This window comes from Taudactylus pleione, unplaced genomic scaffold, assembly GCF_031769625.1.
Source record: "Taudactylus pleione unplaced genomic scaffold, aTauple2 ptg000216l, whole genome shotgun sequence".
In the NCBI taxonomy this organism is placed as follows: Eukaryota; Metazoa; Chordata; class Amphibia; order Anura; family Myobatrachidae; genus Taudactylus; species Taudactylus pleione.
The window spans coordinates 3,648,227-3,671,171 of record NW_028284618.1 but is presented as its reverse complement, the minus strand read 5'-3'; the positions used below and the strand labels follow the sequence as shown (position 1 = coordinate 3,671,171).

The window sequence follows — 22,945 nt, the reverse complement described above, 5'->3', positions numbered from 1 at the left end:
AGCCTTACCCCACTTCTGTGTCCCCAGCCAGCCTTCCCCCACTTATGTCCCCAGCCAGCCTTCCCACACTTCTGTGTCCTCTGCCAGCCTTCCCCCTTCTGTGTTCCCTGCCAGCCTTCCCACACTTCTGTGTCCCCAGCCAGCCTTCCCCCACTTCTGTGTCCCCAGCCAGCCTTCCCACACTTCTGTGTCCCCAGCCAGCCTTTCCACACTTCTGTGTCCCCAGCCAGCCTTCCCCCCTTCTGTGTCCCCAGCCAGCCTTACCCGACTTCAGTGTCCCCAGCCAGCCTTCCCCCACTTATGTCCCCAGCCAGCCTTCCCACACTTCTGTGTCCTCTGCCAGCCTTCCCCCCTTCTGTGTCCTCTGCCAGCCTTCCCACACTTCTGTGTCCCCAGCCAGCCTTCCCCCACTTATGTCCCCAGCCAGCCTTCCCACACTTCTGTGTCCTCTGCCAGTCTTCCCCCCTTCTGTGTCCTCTGCCAGCCTTCCCCCACTTATGTCCTCAGACAGCCACCTTGCTTCACTTACCTTCTTCTTGATGGCTCCTCTTTTCCAGCCTTACAGCAGCAGGGGCGGCGGTGGGCGGAGTAGTGGATGGGAAGCAGGATCCTGAGCTCCTCTCTTTCAGCAGCGGCTGCGCTGTGTGACGACATGACATCATGCGCCGCGCGCTGTCTTAAAAAAAAGAAAGAAACTTTTAAGCATGACGGTCTGGGATGGGCGGCGGCTGCAAAAGTGGGTTGGGAGTGGGCGGACAGTGGGCGGATCCCCTGCCTGGGACCCGGCACCTTGCATGGCCACTGGTGTGCTCCACCCCTCTCGGTGGCCCTGCAGGCATCTCTTTGGTGGCAGGGGAGGGTGCAGGCAGCTGTGTGACGGCGGGGGGAGTGTGTGGCTTTTTGGTGTCACCCCATTGGAGGGTGACACCCGGTGCGGCCCGCACCCCCCATGTGATGCCACTGCTTGTCAGAATAGGCAGGTAACAGTTCACAGGTAAATGGAAATAGTATACTTGCAGGCTGGGGTCCTATGGTTAAGCTGGCTTGTATGCAGGGCAGACAGGTAACATTCCTGATAGCCCCACATCAAGTAAACAGGTGTGTGGGTCAGGTTTGGGGTTGGGGGAGTTGCTCACAAGCACATATCTTAAAGGGAATATAATAATATTCATTATTTTTCATATATACTCCCTAACACAGACACACATCAAGGCTAATTTATAAAGAAGCCAATGAACAAACAAATTGTTTTTGGACTGTGGGAGAAAACTGAAGACCCAAAGTAGACATGGTTGGAACATAAAACCCCACATCTATAGCACAACCATTGTACTCACACCCAGGTCCTGCTGCCCACAGCACCACTCCTTTCCCCATCTAATATCTCAGCAAAATTGAATAATCCTATGAAGTTTGGCAGAAATACATTAGCTATGACAATGGAACAGCCAGTCATGTATCTGTGATTCTGCAGCCCATTCTGAATTCTGGATTTGGCACCCCTGACACTTCACAAAGACGCTTCACAAAATACACAACAAATGAGGAATGACAGGTATGAAAATCCTTAATACTGTAGTATTTCCCTTTCCAGAAAAAGGAAGGATGTAACAAATGCATGTTAGAATACGTTTGCAACAGTTTTTTTTCCCCCACCCAGGACATCCTGTTTTCTAATTTAACTATTTTTTAGAAAAATACTATCTGTTATTTGGAAAAACGGCCTATTCTGACTTATCCATTGCAACACAATAATTGCAATACACTGATTGATTCATACAAGAAATTATGAAATATATTCCAAGAAATCTTTCAATGTGCTGGTCAAGAGGAAAATGCCGTATCATCAGAAATGCAGGTTCGTCTATTGAGCCAAGAAGAGTGGACAACAGAATTTAGCTTATGAAAGCAAAATTAGTGCCCCATGTGACCAAATACTTCCTTATCATTTAAAAGCCACAAGTTTCCTTGGATGTCGCAGATTGTCAAAAGTCGAGGATCAGTTTGGTGCTTCATCAGGTTGAACTCAAGACTCCTAAGACTGAAGCCTTTACATCTGCTCCATTTCTTATACACTTGGCAGAGTATATAATGAGATATTTACAATGACTGCCTCCATCATTCTCATACTTCTTTACTTTATTCGCCCATCTCTTCAGCTGGGTGAGTTACCTCCTACCTACTTGTACGGTCATATTGTGTTGTACTTTTTGTTGTGTTTACAGGTATGAATTATGCACCACAACAGACTCTTATATAAGCTATGAACAATACAAAGTACATAAATGAAAGAAAAGAACACAAGGTATATGCTATAATGAATGTGCACTACAGCATTTATCTTGCATTCTACTTATTTATCAAGCGGTCATGTACAGACAAATTGTCAGGGGCGTATCTATAATGGAAGCAGGGTGTTAGGGGAACACGGCCCCGGGGTCCAGGGGGGCCCAACACCGCACACCCTGCACCCATAATATTACTTACCTCTCCGGAGTCCCACGTCGGCGCGTGGGTCCGGCGCTGTAAAACGACTGGAAAATGGCCACAGCGGCCATTTTCCTGTCGTTTGCGCAGTACTGGGAAAATGGCCGCCGCGGCCATTTTCCCGGTGACCTTGCATTCATTATAGACTCTTGGCACACTCTAGTGCCCAGAATCTATAACTCCGGTGCTGGCCGCGCACAGCTCAGTGCGCTGCCGGCTGCCGGGCGGAGAGGAGGGGGCCTGTGTCGGAGACTGCACACGGGCCCCCTCATCTCTAGAAACGCCCCTGCAAATTGTACAGAGTAAAAGCTAAAGATCTAAATATACAATAATGGATATGTGCAGTATGCAATATTTGATATATATTCAACAACATCTGCATATATAACAATTGCTACTGTACATATATACTACAACTGATTACATATACAACAATCGCTACATATACAACAAATGCTAAATATACAATTGCTACATGTATATTACAAATGCCACATATACAATTGCTACACATATTAAAATAAGTTTTCTAAATATACAATGATTGCTACATTTAGAACAATGTGTGTGTGTGTTTATGTATATACTGTATATGGTGACAGGGACAGCAGGTTTAAATGTGAAACAGCAGTTGAACATCTATCCAGTCCAGGTTTTCTTTAAGGTCAGAGATGAACTGCAGCTAGGCTGATTAGTAGCTAGCTTTAAAAATGTTGTTTGTGCACAGGGATGATGACGGTGAAGTAGTCACCCACGTTATAGGCCCAGGGGTGACTAGTGTTAGGGATCCTGGACCTGAGAGTCCACTAAAAGAACTGTATTACTGTTGGAAGATTCAGTGTACCAGCCTGTAACATCTTGCCTGTGAACACTGCACACTGTCCTGTATTCCTGCCTGTGGTGAGAAAATAGACACCTGTTGGATTTTACCCAGATTATGTGATTCTTGTCAATATATATATATTAGAGATGTGCGCCGACCCCCATGTTTTGGTTTTGGATCTGGATCTACCCCGGTTTTGGATCTGGATTGGTATTGCCAAAACCTCACCTCAGTGTTTTGTTTTCGTGTTTTGGTTTACGATCTGGATTTTTTCTTAAAAAATAATAAAAACCGCTAAAATCACATAATTTGGGCCTGTTTTTGTTCCTACAGTATAAATAACCTCAATAACATTTATTTACAGTAATTTCCAATCAATTTTGACCACCTCACAATATTATTTGCTTCATCTAGTTAAGGCCAAAAGGTTGCATCCAGCTAGCTGGCTGACTAAGCTAAGTGACACAGTGGGCAGCACTAACATCTGGCAGTTCAGCTTCTAATTTCCAACATGAATACAGTGTGTTATACAGTGTGGGTTGGATACACCAATAGTGCACTTACTGTGACAGCAGTGTCAGCAGAGCGGGGTTGCTGACGGTGTCCTCAGTACATGGAATGGCAGTTCTGCAGTGCTGGCAGTGTCCACAGTGAAGGGTACTGGTGATGTCGGCAGTGCGGGGATGCCAGCGGTGTCTTTAGTGCAGGCTTGCTGCCTGTGTTGGCAGTGCGGGGTGCCAGCGGTGTCTTTAGTGCAGGTTTGCTGCCTGTGTCGGCAGTGCGGGGTGCCAGCAGGGTCTTTAGTGAAGATTTGCTGACTGTGTCGGCAGTGCAGGGGTGTTCTCAATGCAGGGTGCCGGCGGTGTCGACAGAGCGGGGGTGCCAGCGGTGTCCTCAGTGCAGGTTAGCTGACTGTGTCGGCAATGCAGGGGTGTTCTCAAACTTGAGTTCCGAACCTGCTCATGTCTAATATATATATATATATATATATATATATACATATATATATATATATACATATTGTGACGGTCAGGATAGAGGTCCCCTCTCCTGGGGTAGGCGGACTCCCTCTCTACACACACAGCAACCGGGAAAGCAGCGCACCAGTCCGTGGTTCTCATGCAAGCTGGTCAGAGCCAGTCTTTATTGTGCCAGACAAATATAAAAAAACATAAAATAAACTCATAGCCCGTCTGGGCCCTAACTAAACAGTAGTTACCCTCACTACCAGAACGGTAGGGCCTACTGCCCTTACCGTCAACAACAGCACGTGCACAGTACGCACAGTGTCTCTGGACATCCTAGCCTGCATGCCTGCCTCAGCAGGTGAGAGACACTAGCTTACAATCACATATAGCCTATATCAGCCAGCTCAAGGTGCAGACCTCAATGAGCAGGCTAACAGGCCTAGAAACCAAAACCTGAGTAGGTTGTGGATGGAGCCCACCCTCTCCTCACATCCACACCCCCCGGTCCCAAACCAGCTTTTCCAAAAGCTGATACTTAAATCTGCTTCACTGCAGACTTTCTCCTGGGGGTTTTAGAACAAACCTAGGACAAATGTATCTACCACTGACCACTCCTTCGAGGTTTTGGATCTGGATTTGGTTTTGCAAACCCGCCTTTGCAAGTTTTGGTTTTGGATCTGGATTTTTATTAAAAAAATGATAAAAACAGCTAAAATCACATAAATCATCTGTTTTTGTTCCTACAGTGTTATTTACCTTAATAACAATAATTTTCAGGCATTTCCAGTCATTATTAACCACCTCACAGCTCACAATATTGTTTGCACTACTTGTTGAATATTACACTGCATTTCCACTTAGTGTCACAATATGTGTATATTACACTGTGATTATACTTAGTGTCACAATACGTGTATGAATATTACACTGCAGTCTGACCAACAGCGACACAGTAATATATATATATATATATATATATATATATATACAGTATATGAGAGGCTCTCGCTTGCTTTGGGGGAAGGGACCTGAAGCACTGTGTATGACTCTCGACCCACTGGGCATGCACCAGGAATCCCATTGCAACCCTCCTACTGGGCATGTGCCCGCCAGAGATGCCATTTCTAATACATCGGAGATGGCTGACAGCCACCATAGTGCCAACCGTGTAATACAGAGAGCTCTCTTTCATACAGATCCCACTACTACTTACTAGACATGAGAAATCACTATAGTGTGCAGTTGGAACAGCATCAACATTGTCGCAAGTTTGCGGTGTAACGCTATTTTGCACTTCAAACGCACAGTCAGTTTGTATTACAGAGAGCCCTCTCACAGACAGAGGCCACTCTCAGCTAATGCTCAAGATACGTCGCTATAGTGTGCAAGGCTGTCACCCCATCTACATTGTTGCAAGTTTGTGGTGTAATGCTATTTTGCGCTTTAAACGCACAGTCAGTTTGTAATACAGAGACCTCTCTCTCATACTGTACAGAGCCCATTCACTACCAGTTTCTGAAGTTATGAAATCACTATTGTGTCCAAGTCTGGGACAGTGTAGAGAGTGGTGCAAAATTCAACCACACCGTCAGTTTTTAATATACAGTACAGTACAGTTCATAGCGGCACACTAGTTGTCCTAGCAGATGGGGGATGGTGTCCTTGGAAATGGTCACTATTTGTAGCCTTTTTCAGGCGACAAGGGCAGAGCTGACTGCTTACGCTAAATGGATTAACAAAGCATCCTTTATTATGGTAATGAGAGGCTCTTGCTTGCTTTGGGGGAAGGGACCTGATGCACTGTGTATGACTCTCGACCCACTGGACATGCTCCAGATATCCCATTGCAATCCTCCTACTGGGCATGCACCCGCCAGAGATGCCATTTCTAATCCATCAGAGATAGCTGACAGCCACCATAGTGCCAACCATGTAATACAGAGAAACGCACAAGCAGTTTATAATACAGAGAGGTCTCTCACAGACAGAGAACTCTCTTAGTTACTGCTCAAGATACTGTAAGTTGCTATAGTGTGCTAAGCTGGAACAGCATATACATTGATGCAAATTTGCAGTGTAACACTATTTTGTGCTTTAATCACTATTGTGTCCAAGTCTAGGACAGCGTAGAGAGTGGTGCAAAATTCATGTTTTAAATGCACAGTCAGTTTGTAATTTAGAGACTTCCCTTTCAAACAGAGCCCACTACTGTAGCGGTTTCTGAAGTCATGAAATGACTATTGTGTACAAGTCTTGGACAGCGCAGAGTGGCGCAAGGGTGAAAACTCAACAGCATACCATACAGTACTGTAGTAATACAGACAACTGCACATGCTCAGTGATGATCTTCCATATGCCATGGCATAGCGCTACATGGCGTATGGCTTGGCGCCACAGATCCCATTGTAACCCCTCGACTGGGCATGCGCAAGAAATCCCATTGCAACCCCTCGGAGCTGACAACCACCACAACGCAGACATTGACGAAAGTTTTGCACTTTTTAAATGCACAATCAGTTTGTAATGTCTTACTTATAAGCAGCCTTTTAAACAACAACACTACAGTATTACAGTACAACACTACTGCACTAGTTTCACAATAGTGTCCAGAGCCGACAGTGCCAAAAAAATATATTCTTTTCCAGGGATCGAACCAGGGACCATAATTCTTGCAAAGTGATCACCTAACCACTAGCCCACATGCCAGCTACTGTACAGTGAACCACACAGAGCGGCCTCATCCTTGTGCACTCCTCCCGCTGCTGTTTTTAATTATAAAAAAAATTGTCATACTGTAATTCATCCCATCTCAGTGAAAGCTGTGCGTGCATCTCATTAATCTACAGCTTCGGTTATACCGTGATAACAACTCGGGCAACTTCTCTACTATTCACTTATGTACAATATTGTATGTGTACTGATTTGCATCCTGTTAAAAGATCTTACTGTACTGTATGTACAGTATGTGACATTAACAATATTGGTTTTGCGAACATGCAAATGCTGTGAAAGTGATATCCATCCAATTTAAGTTTAACAGTATGGCATTCAGTACAAGGCATTCAGTACAAATTACAACAGTGGAGCACTCGCCACCCAGCGCTTAAGCGCTGTATTACATGCTGTAGCGTATCCTTCGTTGAAGAATACCATGGTACGCCACAAGTTGCCCCATAGACTTGTGGAGTACCATGGTATTCTTCACTCAATGGCCTGAACGCCACGCCACAAGTCCATGGCGCGACTCAGAGGCCTGCTTGCCATGCCAGGAGCAACAAAATAGCTGGGCAGATCTGTATATATATATATATATATATATATAGTACACTGGGGTACAGCACAATAAAATATATACTGTATATATATTATTTAGCTTTTATTTATTTTTTTTACACTGGACACCCTTGGACGAACAGAGAAACCCTGGATGGACACAGCAGCCCCTGGATGGACACAGCAGCCACTGCCCCTGGATGGACACAGCAGCTCCTGCCCTGTATAGACACAGCAATCACTGCACCTGGATGGACACAGAAGCCACCTCCCCTGGATGGACACAGCAACTACTGGATGGACACAGCAGCCCCTGCCCTGTATGGACACTGCAACCACTGAATGGACACAGCAGCCCCTGCCCCTGGATGGACACAGCAACCCCCCCCCCTGTATGGACACAGCAGCCCCTGGATGGACACAGAAGACATTGCCCTGTATGGACACAGCAGCACCTGTATGGACACCGCAGCCCCTGCCCTTTATGGACACAGAAGCCCCTGCCCTGAATGGACACAGCAGCCCCTGCCCTGTATAGAAACAGCAGACGCTGCCCTTGGATGGACACAGCCAGAGCTGGCCCTAGGCATAGGCATAATAAGCAATTGCCTAGGGGTGACTGGAATGCCTAGGCGCATTCCAGGGCTCTGCCACGGTTCCCCACCACCACCGGCACTGCATGCCCCTCCTCCCTACCTTGCTGCTGCCACGATCGGAGCTCAGCTCTGATTGGGCAGCACAGTGGCCAGTTGAGCCACCCAGGTCAGAATGAGCTTCTGTCAAGAAGCTCATTCTGGCTACAGGAGGAAACAAGATGGCCATGGGAGGGCATTCTGCACATGTCCATGGGCCCTTGCGGAGCAGAGCCGTGACTGATACGGCTCCGCCTCTGCCTCCATAGGACCAGGCGTACGGCGGTAGTGTGGACCGCACATAAATGCAGTCCGCACTACACTGCCAGGAACAAACACACAGCCGCCGGCGCCGGCAGCTGTGTGTTTGTTTTAGCAGCCAAAGAGAGTCAGACAGACTCTCATCAGCTGCTCTGCCCACTGCCTGTGCCGGGTTTCCGGCTCCTGCAGTGGCTGATGGGAGAGAATTCATGACATCTCCCATCATGCAGAGCGGGCCGGCACGGGAGGACGCTGGACGGAGGAGCGGACGCCGGAGCGGGGAATAAGGTAAGTGGAAATTTTTTTTGTGTGTGTGTGTCTGTCTGTCGGGCACTGCTGGAAGGGGGAATGACTGGGGGCACTGCTGGAAGGGGGGGACTACTGCTACTAGGGGCACTGCTGAAGGGGGGTTTACTACTAGGGGCACTGTTAGGGGGGACTACTACCAGGGGCACTGCTGGGGAGGGACTACTACTAGGGGCACTGCTGGATGGGGGGACTACTACTACTAGGGGCACTGCTGGAGGGGGGTCTACTACCAGGGGCACTGTTAGGGGGGGACTACTACCAAGGGCACTGCTGGGGAGGGACTACTACTAGTGGCACTGCTGGATGGGGGGGACTACTACTAGGGGCACTGCTGGAGGGGGGTCTACTACTAGGGGCACTGTTAGGTGCGGACTACTACCAGGGGCACTGCTGGGGAGGGACTACTACTAGGGGCACTGCTGGATGGGGGGACTACTATTACTAGGGGCACTGCTGGAGGGGGGTCTACTACTAGGGGCACTGTTAGGAGGGGAGGGGCACTGTTAGGGGGGGACTACTACCAGGGACACTGCTGGCGAGGGACGACTACTACGGGCACTGCTGAGGGGGACTATATATATATATAATGTGTGTGTGTATATATGTGAGTGTGTATATACAATATATATAATAATATAATATATATATATATATGTGTGTATAAATATATATATATATATATATATATATATATGTGTGTGTGTGTGTATAGAAAAAGAGAAGTACTGCACTCTCAAAAATAATGAATAAATGCTGGGTGCACAGACATATGAAATTGCATAATAATAACCACAGATGGGAAGACCAGCACACCAGATGAAGTATCAAAAAACATCAGTTTATATGAAATGCATGTAAAAACATGAGCATTGGTGTCCAGAAGAAAATTTTCAGTCACATAACAGAATATACTTATCACAATCTGTATGATCAACACACTGGCACCAAATGTAGTATGAGCTGCCTTAGTAGATGGACAGCCCAAAGGCCATTTCGGTGCTAAGAAGAACCTTCATCATAGGGGACTACTACCAGGGGCACTGCTGGGGTGGGACTACTACTAGTGGCACTGCTGGATGGGGGGACTACTACTACTAGGGGCACTGCTGGAGGGGGGTCTACTACTAGGGGCACTGTTAGGAGGGGAGGGGCACTGTTAGGGGGGACTACTACCAGGGACACTGCTGAGGGGGACTATATATATATATATATATATATATATATATACACACATATATATATATAATATATATATATATATATCACAAAATACTGCCCGAGAACAGAGGCGGAGCTTGAATAGGAAGGAGGGGGTGTGGAAGTTGCTGGCTATAGACAGTTGTCACACACAGCTGCAGCCGCACCAGGGGGAGGGACGTGGATACAGCCTGGATCAGCCGGGCCGCCGCAGCGCAAGGAGGGGGTTGGAGGAGCCAGGGACACAGGAGCAGCTGCCTCGAGGAAAGGGGGGCCATGGACGAAGCAGCAGCAGCCGCCGCAGCGCTGGTTTCAGGGGGTTGGGGGGGAGGTCAGTGGACACAGGAGCTGCCGCCTGGAGCACAGGGGGAGCCGGCGTCGAGGCAGCAGTGGCCGCCGCAGCGCTGGTTGCAGGGGGTTGGGGGGTCCGTGGACACAGGAGCTGCCGCCTGAAGGACAGGGGGAGCCGGGAACGAGGCAGCAGCGGCTGCCGCAGCACTGTTTGGGAGGGGCCGTTGACACAGGAGCGGCTGCCTGGAGGACAGGGGGGATGAGGCAGCAGAGGCCAACGCAGCGCTGGTTGTAGGGGCTTGGGGGGTGTCCATGGACACAGAAGCAGCCGGCGGGAGGAGAGGGGGGCCAGGAACGATGCAGCGGCGGCCGCCGCAGCACTGGTTGGGAGGGGGCCGTGGACACAGGAGCGGCCACCTGGAGGACAGGGGTGGCCGGGGTCGGGGCAGCAGCGGCCGCCGCCACGCTGGTTGTAGGGGGTCAGTGGACACAAGAGCAGGCACCAGGAGGAGAGGGGGGACTGGGGATGAAGTACGGCTGCCACAGCGGCGGGAGGAGCGGGTGCGGGGGACGGCCAGGGACACAGGGTTAGCCGCCCAGATGATAGAGGTGGCCGGGATGCACCGAGGGGGTTGGAGGAGGGTCCGGGAACACCAGAGCAGGCGCCTTGAGGAAGGGGGGGGGCGGGGACGAAGCGTCAGCGGCCGCAACAATGCAGGGAGAAGGGGGGAGGGACCTGGGACAACAGGCAGCCGCTCTGGGAAAAGATGCGGCGCCGGCTACACGGGGGGGACAGCAGCAGCCGCGGGTAGCAGGAGCTGCGGTTACTGCAGTGAGGATGGTCACACAGGCTGCCCGATCACTGCTGGCCACAGTGTTCGGGACACAGCATATGGAACACACGGCTGCCCTTGCAGTTGCACCAGGAGGGGGGTGCCGTTGAGTGCCCGATCACTGTGGCCAGCAATGATCGGGACAAGCTGGAGAGGCAGCCACAGTTGCAGAGGGACCGGAAGGTCCCTCTGACATAGGTGGCTGCGGGAAGATTAGCTTCCCACAGCCGCCTAGTGGGCACTTCTGACTGGTCGTATCAGATACGACCATGTCAGGGAAAGCCCAGCCAGGTGTGGTCGTATCTGATAGGACCGTGCCAGGCAAGTGGTTAAAACACAGACGCACATTAGCGACCACAAACCTATATATATGCACGCACTCATAAAAGGTCCCTGCACTTTATGGTTCTTATAAAAAGTATTAATAATGATGTTAAATGTATGTATTTGATATTTATAGGTATGCAATATAGTAGACATGGCATGTTTGGCACTATACTGATACCCTGTCTATTTCCAGATATCCGGTTATATCGGCAAGGGAGTCTGATCATGCGTTCGGGAGTTATGGATCATAATGAATTATTGGTTAAAATGTAAAACTCTGTATGCTGTGTCTGTAGTTAATTTAAACCAATTAAAGAAAGACAATGCAATCTGGATAATTGGGACATACCCCTAGTGTACTGTCCTATGAACTACAACGTACTACAAAGACCATGAGCAAGAACCAATGGAATTATGTTTGTCTGTCTACATTGTTGTTATCTTGATCTGTTAGGGTATATAGCCTGTGTCCCGGTCCCAGTCAGTAGCCATTCTTCTTGGATGACCACAGGCTTCTGGATTGATGACTGTAACTGGGATCGGTGCGCTTGCATATGTATTGACTGTATCTTTAGTATTATGATCTTTGCGCTCATTGTCTAGATCAAAGCATGTGACCTTTTTTTTTTAGTTGTAATAATAATATTTTGTGTTTTGGAACAACACTTATGGTTTGGACAGCGATTATTTCAGGTTTAAATAATTGTTAGGGGTATAGCGATTGTTAGGATTCCATAATAACTTTCTACATGGACACCAGCCCCAGTGTGTACACCTCTCACACAGCAAGGTAGTTTAGTATGTGTCTGGTAGAGCGGCGGTGCACCTGGGGGATACGGGACGCCGCCCCACCAGACACATACTAAACTACCCAGTGTACCGAGACTTGCACCGGCTGAACTCTTAATTCATTCACCGGTAATACATCCCGGACTTATATGTACTATTGGGCTGGGTACCCATTTGGGGGCTAGCAGCAAGCACCGAAACCTTCACATAACCCGTATTGGAAGCTCAGGTCTCCTATTTCTCCTAAAATCTGTTTATGGCTGTATGAACTTTGACTACCTATATATCTGAGGCTATTGATACTTTTAATACTAAGGGGTAAATTTACTAAGAATCAGTTTAGACTTCTAATCCTAATTGCTAGGTGTCAGGATGCGGCTTGGGATCGGCAGCTACACACCACTATGCCGACGTCATTGAGCTTAGTTGTTCAGTTATGGGGGGTGGGGGTGAGTGGTGGGCTGAGTATTCTCCCCCCTAGGGCTTACGTGCGTGTGTCCTGGTTCCCGTGGTCTCACCCAATGATAGTCCAATGGTCACTCAGCTAATCTTCTGATCCAATGACCAACTACCTAAGGGTATTTTGTTTAACTCCAGGAACAGGAAGCTGTTGTTCAACTTCGCTTTTCCAGTGACTGTGTTTACTAGCTGTTGCAGCTTTCCAAGTTCCATGTTTTATTCTACCAGTATTATATCCTAGCATCTGGATTTACTCCTAGTTTTATACTGTTTACTTTCAGCGACTCTTTTCAGTGTTTCCCAGGATCAGACTCCTCCAGTGATTTCTTCTATACGTGCCTCTGTGCTAAATCTCCAGCACTAATCAGCGTCTAGTTCTTCTGTGTATATTTCAGCACCTGTCTCTGTGTTGAAACACCAGTTTAACTATTTCAGCACTAATCAACATCTAATTCTCCTGTGTATATGTCAGTGCCCCGCTCTGTGTTGAAACTCCAGTTTAACAATTTCTACACCAGTACTGCATCTGGATCTCCAACAGGCGTACTCAGCACAGCTGCTGTGTACTGATTCCAAGTGTCATTCTCCTGTGTCTGGGCCTGCATCAGGATCTCCAGTATTTCCCAGTGCATGTCTGTGTCTACATTCCTGTGTTTCCCAGTGCAAACCAGCATCTGAATCATTTCCAGTATTTCCAGTGCCACTTAATTTCCCAGTGTTTCCCAGTGCCATTCCAACTCTAGTATTATATCTCTGTGTTCTGCCACTCCCAGGTACCTGTCCAGGGGTCCGCAACCTGCTCACTTGCTGCAGCAAAACCAAAATCCCAATAGGAGGGGTCACAGGTGAAGACCACCAAGTGGGTTAGCTTCCGCGCCTCTGGGCAGATCTAGCCAAACCTGGGTTTGGCCACAATAAGAAGACATTATCACTGTCACCCCCATCAGCTGCTGTCCTACCAACCTAACCCCCCTGTTCTTGACCTCTACAGAGGTATCCCCAGTGCCCGAGTCTGACTCTGGGAATCGGTGGAATGTTTTACGATCAAAAACCCAAATTTACTAATCAGCATATTTGACTATTTACATTAAATGGTGATACTAAGCAATTTATATTGTGTGCAAGATCAGTTTTTTTTGTCCCACTTACAATAGACTGACAAACAAACATGAATCCGTCAGCAGATTCAAAGCACTGTACAGATCAGAATGATTTGTGCTGTGCAGGCTTTTGTATGTAAACTAGTAATTAAGGGTTCATTTAAAAAATAGAATGTGAGTGAAGTCCCAACCCCAAAATTATAACTAGCCCTGGACATCTGAGCCTGGTCCTGTACTGGAAAATTGGAGGTAAAACCGGTGCAAGGTGCCCTTGTTTTTCTAGTAACTAGCACAGAGCTGAACCAGCCAGGGGGCTTACACTATTGCTGGGAGACACAAAGCGTGGGGTCCCCTTGTCATAATGTAAAACAGCCCCAAACTGGTCAGCTCAGGGCTGGAAATCCTTGGAAAGTGGGGACTACAAAATAAAACGGGGTCCCCCCTCCCGCGGATCAACCAGGGCTCTTTCCCGCATCCCTGGTGGTGTTGGATGCAAGGAAAATTGTTCTTTACAGTAGAACTACAGGTCCCCCCAAGCTTGTCCCAGCATGCTGGCACATGTGGAACTACAAGAGCCAGCATGCCCAAACATTCTGTTGCCACTGGCACCTTCAATCCCATTGTAAAGAAAATATAGAAAAATGACAGGACATTCACACCAACTGTGTTAACCTTTTATTAAACACACTCACATTTCATACTTACCTATTCCTAGGATGTGCTCGGTGCCCTTGTCCATGCAGTAGTCCACAGGTCTTGTTAAAACAATAAAATGCAGTGTGACCTGAACCAGAGCGGACATGCTGTACACTATATACAGTGCTGTACCCGCAAATGACAATTGCCATGTCTTAGGAGTCTAGGGAAAGCACTGCTTGGCTGAGAGCAAGAAGCTCTCAACCAATCTGCTGATTCGGTCATAGAAATCAGTACTAATACCAGACTGGGCTCAGAAGTCCAGGGGTGTTTATGCTTTTGAAGAAGCCCTTGCAGCAGAGGTTATGAAGCAGCGTTCTAATTCATTAACTATTCATCTGCTGTGCAATGTGTATAAATGTCTTGTAACACACAGCACCCAAATCAGGGGTGTATCTATAATGGGTACAGGGTGTGCAGTGCACATGGGCCTCCGGGACTAGGGGGGCCCGCACCGCACACCCTGCACCCATATTATTTAAAAATTACCTCTCCAAGGTCCCGCGGCGGGTGTCAGCACTGTACAAAAAGCCAGAAAAATGGCCACCGCGGCCATTTTTCCAGCATTTTGCGCATGCGCAGTAGACTCCGGGCACGCTCTAGTGCCCAGAGTCTACTAATGCTCTGGGGGCTGGCCAGCCGTGTCAGTCGGCTGCCAGCCGCCAGGGAGAGAGGAAGGGGCACTGGATGGGGAATGTACACGGGCCCCCTCCTCTCTAAAGATGCCCCTGACCCAAATAAACTTACTGCCACAGTTTATAAAGTGAAAGCTAATGTCTCATTGGTTGCTGTAGTGTTGAGATAATTTCTGCCCATTGTTTTTATGTTATTACATAAGCCATTATGTGTAATGGGTCCAATTCAAGTTCATTAACCACAATGCTAATAGCAAACAGTTTATTAATATTTTTTTTTTTCCAGACTCTGACACATTTTTAATCTACAATGAAGAGCACAAGAAGTGTTTAGAAGCCCAGAAATCCCTTATTGTGGTCGCTACATGTAAAGAGAACAGCAATGCCCAAAAATTCCGATGGATTTCCAAACATCATCTTGTAAATGTAGGATCTTCTCTATGCCTGGCAGCAGCATCCACAGAGGTCATGGCGTTAGTGAACTTATATCAATGTGATGGTACTAGTGAGCTCCAGAAATGGGACTGTAAGAACGATACTTTGTTTGGAATACAGGTGGATAATCTTCACTTGAACTATGGTAATGCAAAAGAAAAAGTTATTCTTTATAAAGGGTCAGGATTTGGGAGCCGATGGAAAATCTATGGAACTCCTGACGACTTATGTGATAAGGCCTATGAAGGTAAGGAGCATATATCTTATCTATCTATATATATATATATATATAGATAGATATATTTCTATATATATATAAATATATATATATATTTATATATATATAAATGGTGGAGCATTCCAGGTAAATGAACTCATGCTAAGTCTGGTAGTATGATCATCAACGTTTCAGTGCTTTAACATAAAGATCAGCACTTTCCTCAGGTCTAAAACATATATAATACACTCACCTTAAATACAATACCACCAAGAGCTCACCATATACCGGAAGCGTGACTCCGTTCCCGGACAGCGGCGGCAAAAGATGACATCATCATGCATAGCGTGTGATGCGTCATAAAGTGCTCCCATCACCATAGAGATACACCAAACAGTATACAACAGTAATTACACCACACAGGATAATCAATAGAACATTAAAACTTAATATAAATAACGGCCAATATATAGCAAGCTAGCACAGTGACATTGATTATAAGCATAAATGCTTGCAGAGAACAATATGCAGAAGATGTTGCGATAGAACACACGTCACATATCACATAGTACACACAAGTTATTTGATATACATGTATCCAATATACATATGTATATATAGGGAAAATAACAGCACTAAATATATAGGGGTATAGTTTTACATAACTAACAAAAATTATGTAAACCTAAATGGTCATTAAGGCCCTTGGGCGCAAGGGTACCTAATCGGTGTATCCACCTTGTTTCCATCTGTTTAAATTTGAAACCCCTATCACCACCTCTAATTGATCTGGGCAAATGGTCGATCATTCTATAGCGCAACATGGCTAGTGGGTGAGAGAGTTGGCAAAAATGTCTCGCAACGGGCTGTTCACTATTGCCCATATTAATGGCGGCTCTGATGGCACAGCGATGTGCAGTCATCCGCTCTTTAAATGTTCTCTCAGTTTTACCCACATATGCCACTCCGCAAGGACATGTAAATAAGTATGCCACGAATTTAGAGTTACACGATAGCCTAAAGTTAATATTAAAGGCTTTACCGGAATGCAGGTGGTAAAATACATCTCCTGATATCATGTATCGACATGTGACACAGGAGCATTTAATGCATCCCTTCTTAGTACTCAAGAAGTAGTAGGTCCGTATTGGGCAATATCTGTCTTGACTAATATGTCACGGAGGTTACGGCCACGTTTGTAACATGACATCAATTTAGTATTATCTCATTTCAATTCACCATCCGATTGTATAATTGGCCATAATTGTTTGGATATCTTATTGATAGCAGTACTCTTTTGATTATATTGGGATATCCATGGAATAAATTGTGGTTTAACCCCTGCTTCTCTTTTAATCAAAAGCCTTTGTCTATCAAGTTTAAGGACCTTATTTTTAGCTTGCTGAAGTAAATCCATAGGATAACCTCGCTCTAAAAATTTGAGGATCATGTTATCCATCTGTTTCTCAGCTAAAACAGGATTAGAAGTAAATCCTTCTAATTCGTAACAGCTGAGAATATGGTAAACCTCTTTTATGTGGTTTTGGGTGACAACTCTGCATGTGCAACAAATTGTTGTGGTCCATTTCTTTAGTAAACAGAGCAGTTTCTATTCTACCATTAGTGATGGAAATCTGTACATCAAGGAAATTTATCACCTCATTACTGATATTATATGTAAGCTTAATCAGATGGGCTCTGGCGTTATTTTGCTCTATGACGGCACTAAATGATTCTTTAGTCCCACACCAGATGATCAACAGATCATCTATATAGCGTGAGTAAAAAACAATATTATGAGCAATAGTAGTATCACTAAAAAATATGTCATGTTCGACCTCAAAGATATTTGTTGGCATACGATGGGGCCACACTGGACCCCATTGCACAGCCAACACATTGGAGGTAGAATGTACAATTAAACAAGAAATTTTTTTTGTCAAAATCATCTGTAGACGGTCCAGACACAATTTTGGGTCTAAGCCCTCATATAGTGGACGTTGTAGAATAAATCTCTCCACAGCCGCCAGTCCAGCTTCGTGCGGAATCATCGTATAAAGGCTGCTAAAATCAACACTACATATCCAGATTTCTTCATCAAATATAAGCAAATCCTGGAGTTTACAAAGAAGTATCGTAGAGTCCAATAAAAAAAGAGCATAAGCTTGAATACATGGCTGTAGTAAAGTATTGATGAATACTGCTACCATCTGAAATAAAGAATTGCGGGCTGCAATGATAGGGTGGCCAGGTGGATTGGATATAGATATTTTTTTTTTGGAGTCGTATACAGAACAGGTGCAACCGGGTATTCTGGAATAAGAGCCACACATAGCTTATGTTATATAAGTCCATTAGTTTCTGCTAATGTTAGAACTGATGAAAGTTTCTTTTTACTTATATATATCTTATTGTGAGGGCACCAGCTGAAGTTGGTTGACCGAGTGAGGAGTGCCAGACCTTTGGATATATATATATATATAATAGAAGAAAAAATCACACACACTTATAACATAAGCACAGGTGCTGTAATCACATAAAGGACATAAAGGACACATATATTGCACTCCTGTCCACATCAAGACAGAAAGGAGACCAGCACACCAATTATTTGCTGAAAAAAATTAAATATATTGTATTCAAATGGTAAAATAGCCATGCCCAACAATGAAAACATAAGGGATGTTGAGTGTCACAGAACAGGAGCCAGTACAACTGGAATACTCATCATACGTCTGGTGACACGAATATAGTAGCCCTGGGCCCGATGGCCGTTTCGGTGTGTTACCACCTTAGTCATGAGCACAAGGGAAAAAATGACAGCAGGCTATTAAATAGCAAGAGAAGGGCACCAAATCAGTCACTGGGATAGATCTCACCTGTATCTCAGTGCTTGCACCGCCGCATCCACATGGACATCATAACATCCTGTTTGATAACTGGAAGACGATGCGGCCCCACGTCATCCGCATGGCACCATGGCAACAGAGACACAGAGAGGCGCTCGGACAAGCATCCACTCAGGTCTCTGCAGCAATCATTGATGTTGAACTGTTGGCCAATCCTATCCCAGTGCATACTTGCACACATGGAATATCAACAAAGGAGGTAAGCGGGGAATCATATCAATTGAATGAAAGCCGGAGTGGATGAGAACAACCCATAATGTTTGACTGGCACCAAGCTCTATACTATGAAAAAAGTCACACAATAAAAAACATAATTCCAGTGCAATCCTAAGACCCAAAAATAAACATCCTCTGTATACAAAATGAAATGCAGATACTTCAAAACAAAAAATAAATAATATAACATATTAATGAATAAATCATAAAAAAGGTTACAAAAAATAAAAAAACAAAAAGACAACACCAAATTAAATATATATCTCATAATGAAGTACAAAGAACCCTAGCAAGTGCCCACCTAAAAAATAATTGATAACTATTTGTAGGACACTAAACAATCTCCAAAAAGGAGAAGTTTTTATAAGAAAACATTAAACAAAAAATCCTCATTGAGACCTCCAGGGCTCAACGTTCCCAATCTGTAAATGAGTTTGCATTCTTTTTGTAGCAATCTCTTGTTTCAATCTCCCCCTCTTTTAGGCAGCTTGATCTGTACTAATGGCATAAACTGAAAGTCCTTAATATTATGTCCTGATTCCACAAAATGTTTGGCGACCGGTGGTGTACTCTGGTCAATATTAGAGAGAGTCTACTTTATGGAGCATACGTGTGGTTTTGCCAATGTTAATTTTCTGACACGGGTATATAATCATATAAACTACAAATCTACTCTCGCAGTTTAGTCATTGTCATAGACAGAATTGTAATCCACTTGTGGGGTATATAAACGTGTATCCAGTCAATAGGAAGTTACAGTTAATGAAAGGCTCCATTCTTAAGTGACAGCCAATTACCCTTCACTGCCACTGGGCTAATATCTGCATTGGTCACCAGGTCATGAAGATTATTGCTCCTTTTGTATGCAATCATAGGAAGACTGTGGCATGAATCTTTGAGGATTGGATCAGATTGGCAGATATGCCAATGTTTAGCAAATGATTCCCTCATCCTACCAGATGAAATTGAAAATGTCGTTGGAAAAATGAGTCGAGATGGCTGAGTAGGCTCATCCTTTGGCCTCAGTAAAGATTCCCTGTCAAGGGAAAGGCATTTAGCAATGGCTTCATTCACCTCATCTTTATTATAGCCACGTTGTATAAAGTCATCCCCCATGTCTTTAAGTGTCTGATGAAGGCTCTCTCTATCTGACGTAATCCTTGCTGCTCACACCAATTGTGAGAATGGCAAGCTTTGTTTGAGGGGCTTAGGATGGAAGTTATCCGCAAGGAGGACTGTGTTGAGGTCTGTCGGTTTTTTGTAAATACTAGTCTCAAAATGGTAATCAATAATGGAAATAGTTACGTAAAAAAAATTAAATGTAATAGGTCTACTCAAGTAGGTGAACCTGATAAACTGTTTAAACCATTAAGCAGAAGTACAAAATTATCAAGACCCAGGGATAAACCCTGAGTTCCCTATAGACCTCCTTGACTTTTTTGTACTTAGTTTTTTTAAAGGTCAACAAATCCTCTTTAAACGAGGCTAAATTGTTTTCAAGCTTAGCCAGCCAATCACAGGTCTCATCTGTCTTTAAGATCTCACAACCTTTAAGTTCACAAGACACAATATCTTTCTCTAAAACAGTAATGTCATTATTAACCTGTTGTATAACGAGTACCATCAGATCCAGGCTACATTGATTCAAAATGTGACACCATTGTTTACAAAATTCTGCATTATTTCACACAATCGTTGGTTGATTCTTAATGCGGAATCCCCATACTTAAAGACATGATGGATTTTTTGTTAAAATTACAAAATGTTGGGCCTCCACCTGCTGACGGCCTATGAGGGAAAAGAGGCAATTAAAAAAGCAATTTCTAATAATATCTTCTATACAGGTCCACCTGTAGAATTTTTTCTTTTATTAATTGATGTGATTCTTCATAAAAATTATTTTCTGTTCGAAAATTCATTCTACAGTACCTTCAACTTCAGATCATGGCTATGGGGTCGAACATGGCCCCTAGCTATGCCAATCTTTATATGTACAATTATGAGATAATGCACATTTTGAATAATATAATTATTTTTTCATTTATTAAGTTTTATTCAAGATTTATCAATGACATTTTCCTTATTTGGATAAGGGGCAAAGCTGCTCTCGATAATTTTGTACTTCTGCTTAATGGTTTAAACAGTACCATCAGGTTCACCTACTTGAGTAGACCTATTACACTTAATTTTTTGGACGTAACTATTTCCATTATTGATTACCATTTTGAGACTAGTATTTACAAAAAAATGGCAGACCTCAACACAGTCCTCCTTGCGGATAGCTTCCATCCTAAGCCCCTCAAATGAGGCTTGCCATTCTCACAATTGGTGCGAGCAACAAGGATTACATCAGAGAGAGAGAGCCTTCATCAGACACATAAAGACATGGGGGATGACTTTATACAACGTGGCTATAATAAAGATGAGGTGAATGAAGCCATTGCTAAATGCCTTTCCCTTGACAGAGAATCTTTACTGAGGCCAAAGGATGAGCCTACTCAGCCATCTCAACTCATTTTTCTAACGACATTTTCAATCTCATCTGGTAGGATGAGGGAATCATTTGCTAAACATTGGCATATCCTCCAATCTGATCCAATCCTCAAAGATTCATGCCACAGTCTTCCTATGTTTGCAAAGGAGCAATAATCTTTGTGATCTGGTGACCAATGCAGATATTAGTCCAGGGACGGTGAAGGATAATTGGCTGTCACTTAAGAATGGAGCCTTTTGTTGTAGGGGTGCATTAACTGTAATTTCCTATTGACTGGAGACACATTTATACACCCCACAAGTGGATTACAATTCTTTCTACGACAACGACTAAATTACGAGAGTAGATTCGTGGTTTATATGATTATATGCCAGTGTCAGAAAATTGACATTGGCAAAACCACAAGTATGCTGAAGGAGAGGATAGCCATGCATCGTTCCTCCATAAAGAAGGCTCTCTCTAATATTGACCAGAGCACACCACCGGTAGCCAAACATTTTGTGGTATCAGGACATAATATTAAGGACTTTTGGTTTATGCCATTAGTACAGATCAAGCCACCTAAAAGAGAGGGAGATCGAGGCAAAAGATTGCTACAAAAAGAATGCAAACTCATTTAAAGATTTGGAATGTTGAGCCCTGGAGGTCTCTATGAGGATTTTTCGTTTAATGTTTTCTTATAAAAACTCCTTTTTGGAGATTGTTTAGTGTCCTACAAATAGTTATCATTTATTTTTTAGGTGGGCACTTGCTAGGGTTCTTTGTACTTCATTATGATATATGTATTTAATTTGGTGTTGTCTTTTTGTTTTTTTATTTTTTGTAGCCTTTTTTATGATTTATTCATTAATATGTTATATTATTTATTTTTTGTTTTGAAGTATCTGCATTTCATTTTGTATACAGAGGATTTAACTGGAATTATGTTTTTTATTGTGTGACTTTTTTCATAGTATAGAGCTTGGTGCCAGTCAAACATTATGGGATGTTCTCATCAACTCCGGCTTTCATTCAATTGCTATGATTCCCCGCTGACCTCCTTTGTTGATATTCCATGTGTGCAAGTATGCACTGGGATAAGATTGGCCAACAGTTCCACGTCATTGACCACTGCAGAGACCTGAGTGGATGCTTGTCCGAGCGCCTTTCAGCATCTCTGTTGCCATGGTGCCATGCGGATAATGTGGGGCCGCATCGTGTTCCGGTTATCAAACAGGATGTTATGATGTGCATGTGGATGTGGCGGTGCGAGCACGGAGATACAGGTGAGATCTATCCTAGTGACTGATTTGGTGCCCTCCTCTTGCTATTTAATAGCCTGCTGTCATTTTTTCCCTTGTGCTCATGACTAAGGTGGTAACACACCGAAATGGCTGTCGGGTCCATGGCTGCTATATTCTAGTCAACATGTGTATGATGAGTATTCCAGTTGTACTGGCTCCTGTTCTGTGACACTCAGCGTCCCTTATGTTTTCATTGTTGGGCATGGCTATTTTACCATTTGAATACAATATATTTACATATTTAAATTTTTTCATCAAATCATTTGGTGTGCTGGTCTCCTTTCTGTGTTGATTTGGACAGGAGTGCAATA

At 44.7% G+C, this 22,945-nt stretch overlaps 1 protein-coding gene across 1 annotated transcript in view; it reads left to right on the top strand.

Moving 5' to 3' along the window:
• The first annotated feature begins 2,090 nt into the window (after positions 1–2,090).
• LOC148517455 (macrophage mannose receptor 1-like) overlaps positions 2,091–22,945 on the top strand; it is a 241,604-nt gene continuing 220,749 nt past the window's right edge. Inside the window, exons 1-2 of the mRNA XM_088478643.1 lie at positions 2,091–2,163; positions 15,367–15,762. Coding sequence (XP_088334769.1) covers positions 2,106–2,163; positions 15,367–15,762 — 454 coding nt within the window. The 5' untranslated portion in view covers positions 2,091–2,105. The remainder of the gene's footprint in view (positions 2,164–15,366; positions 15,763–22,945) is intronic.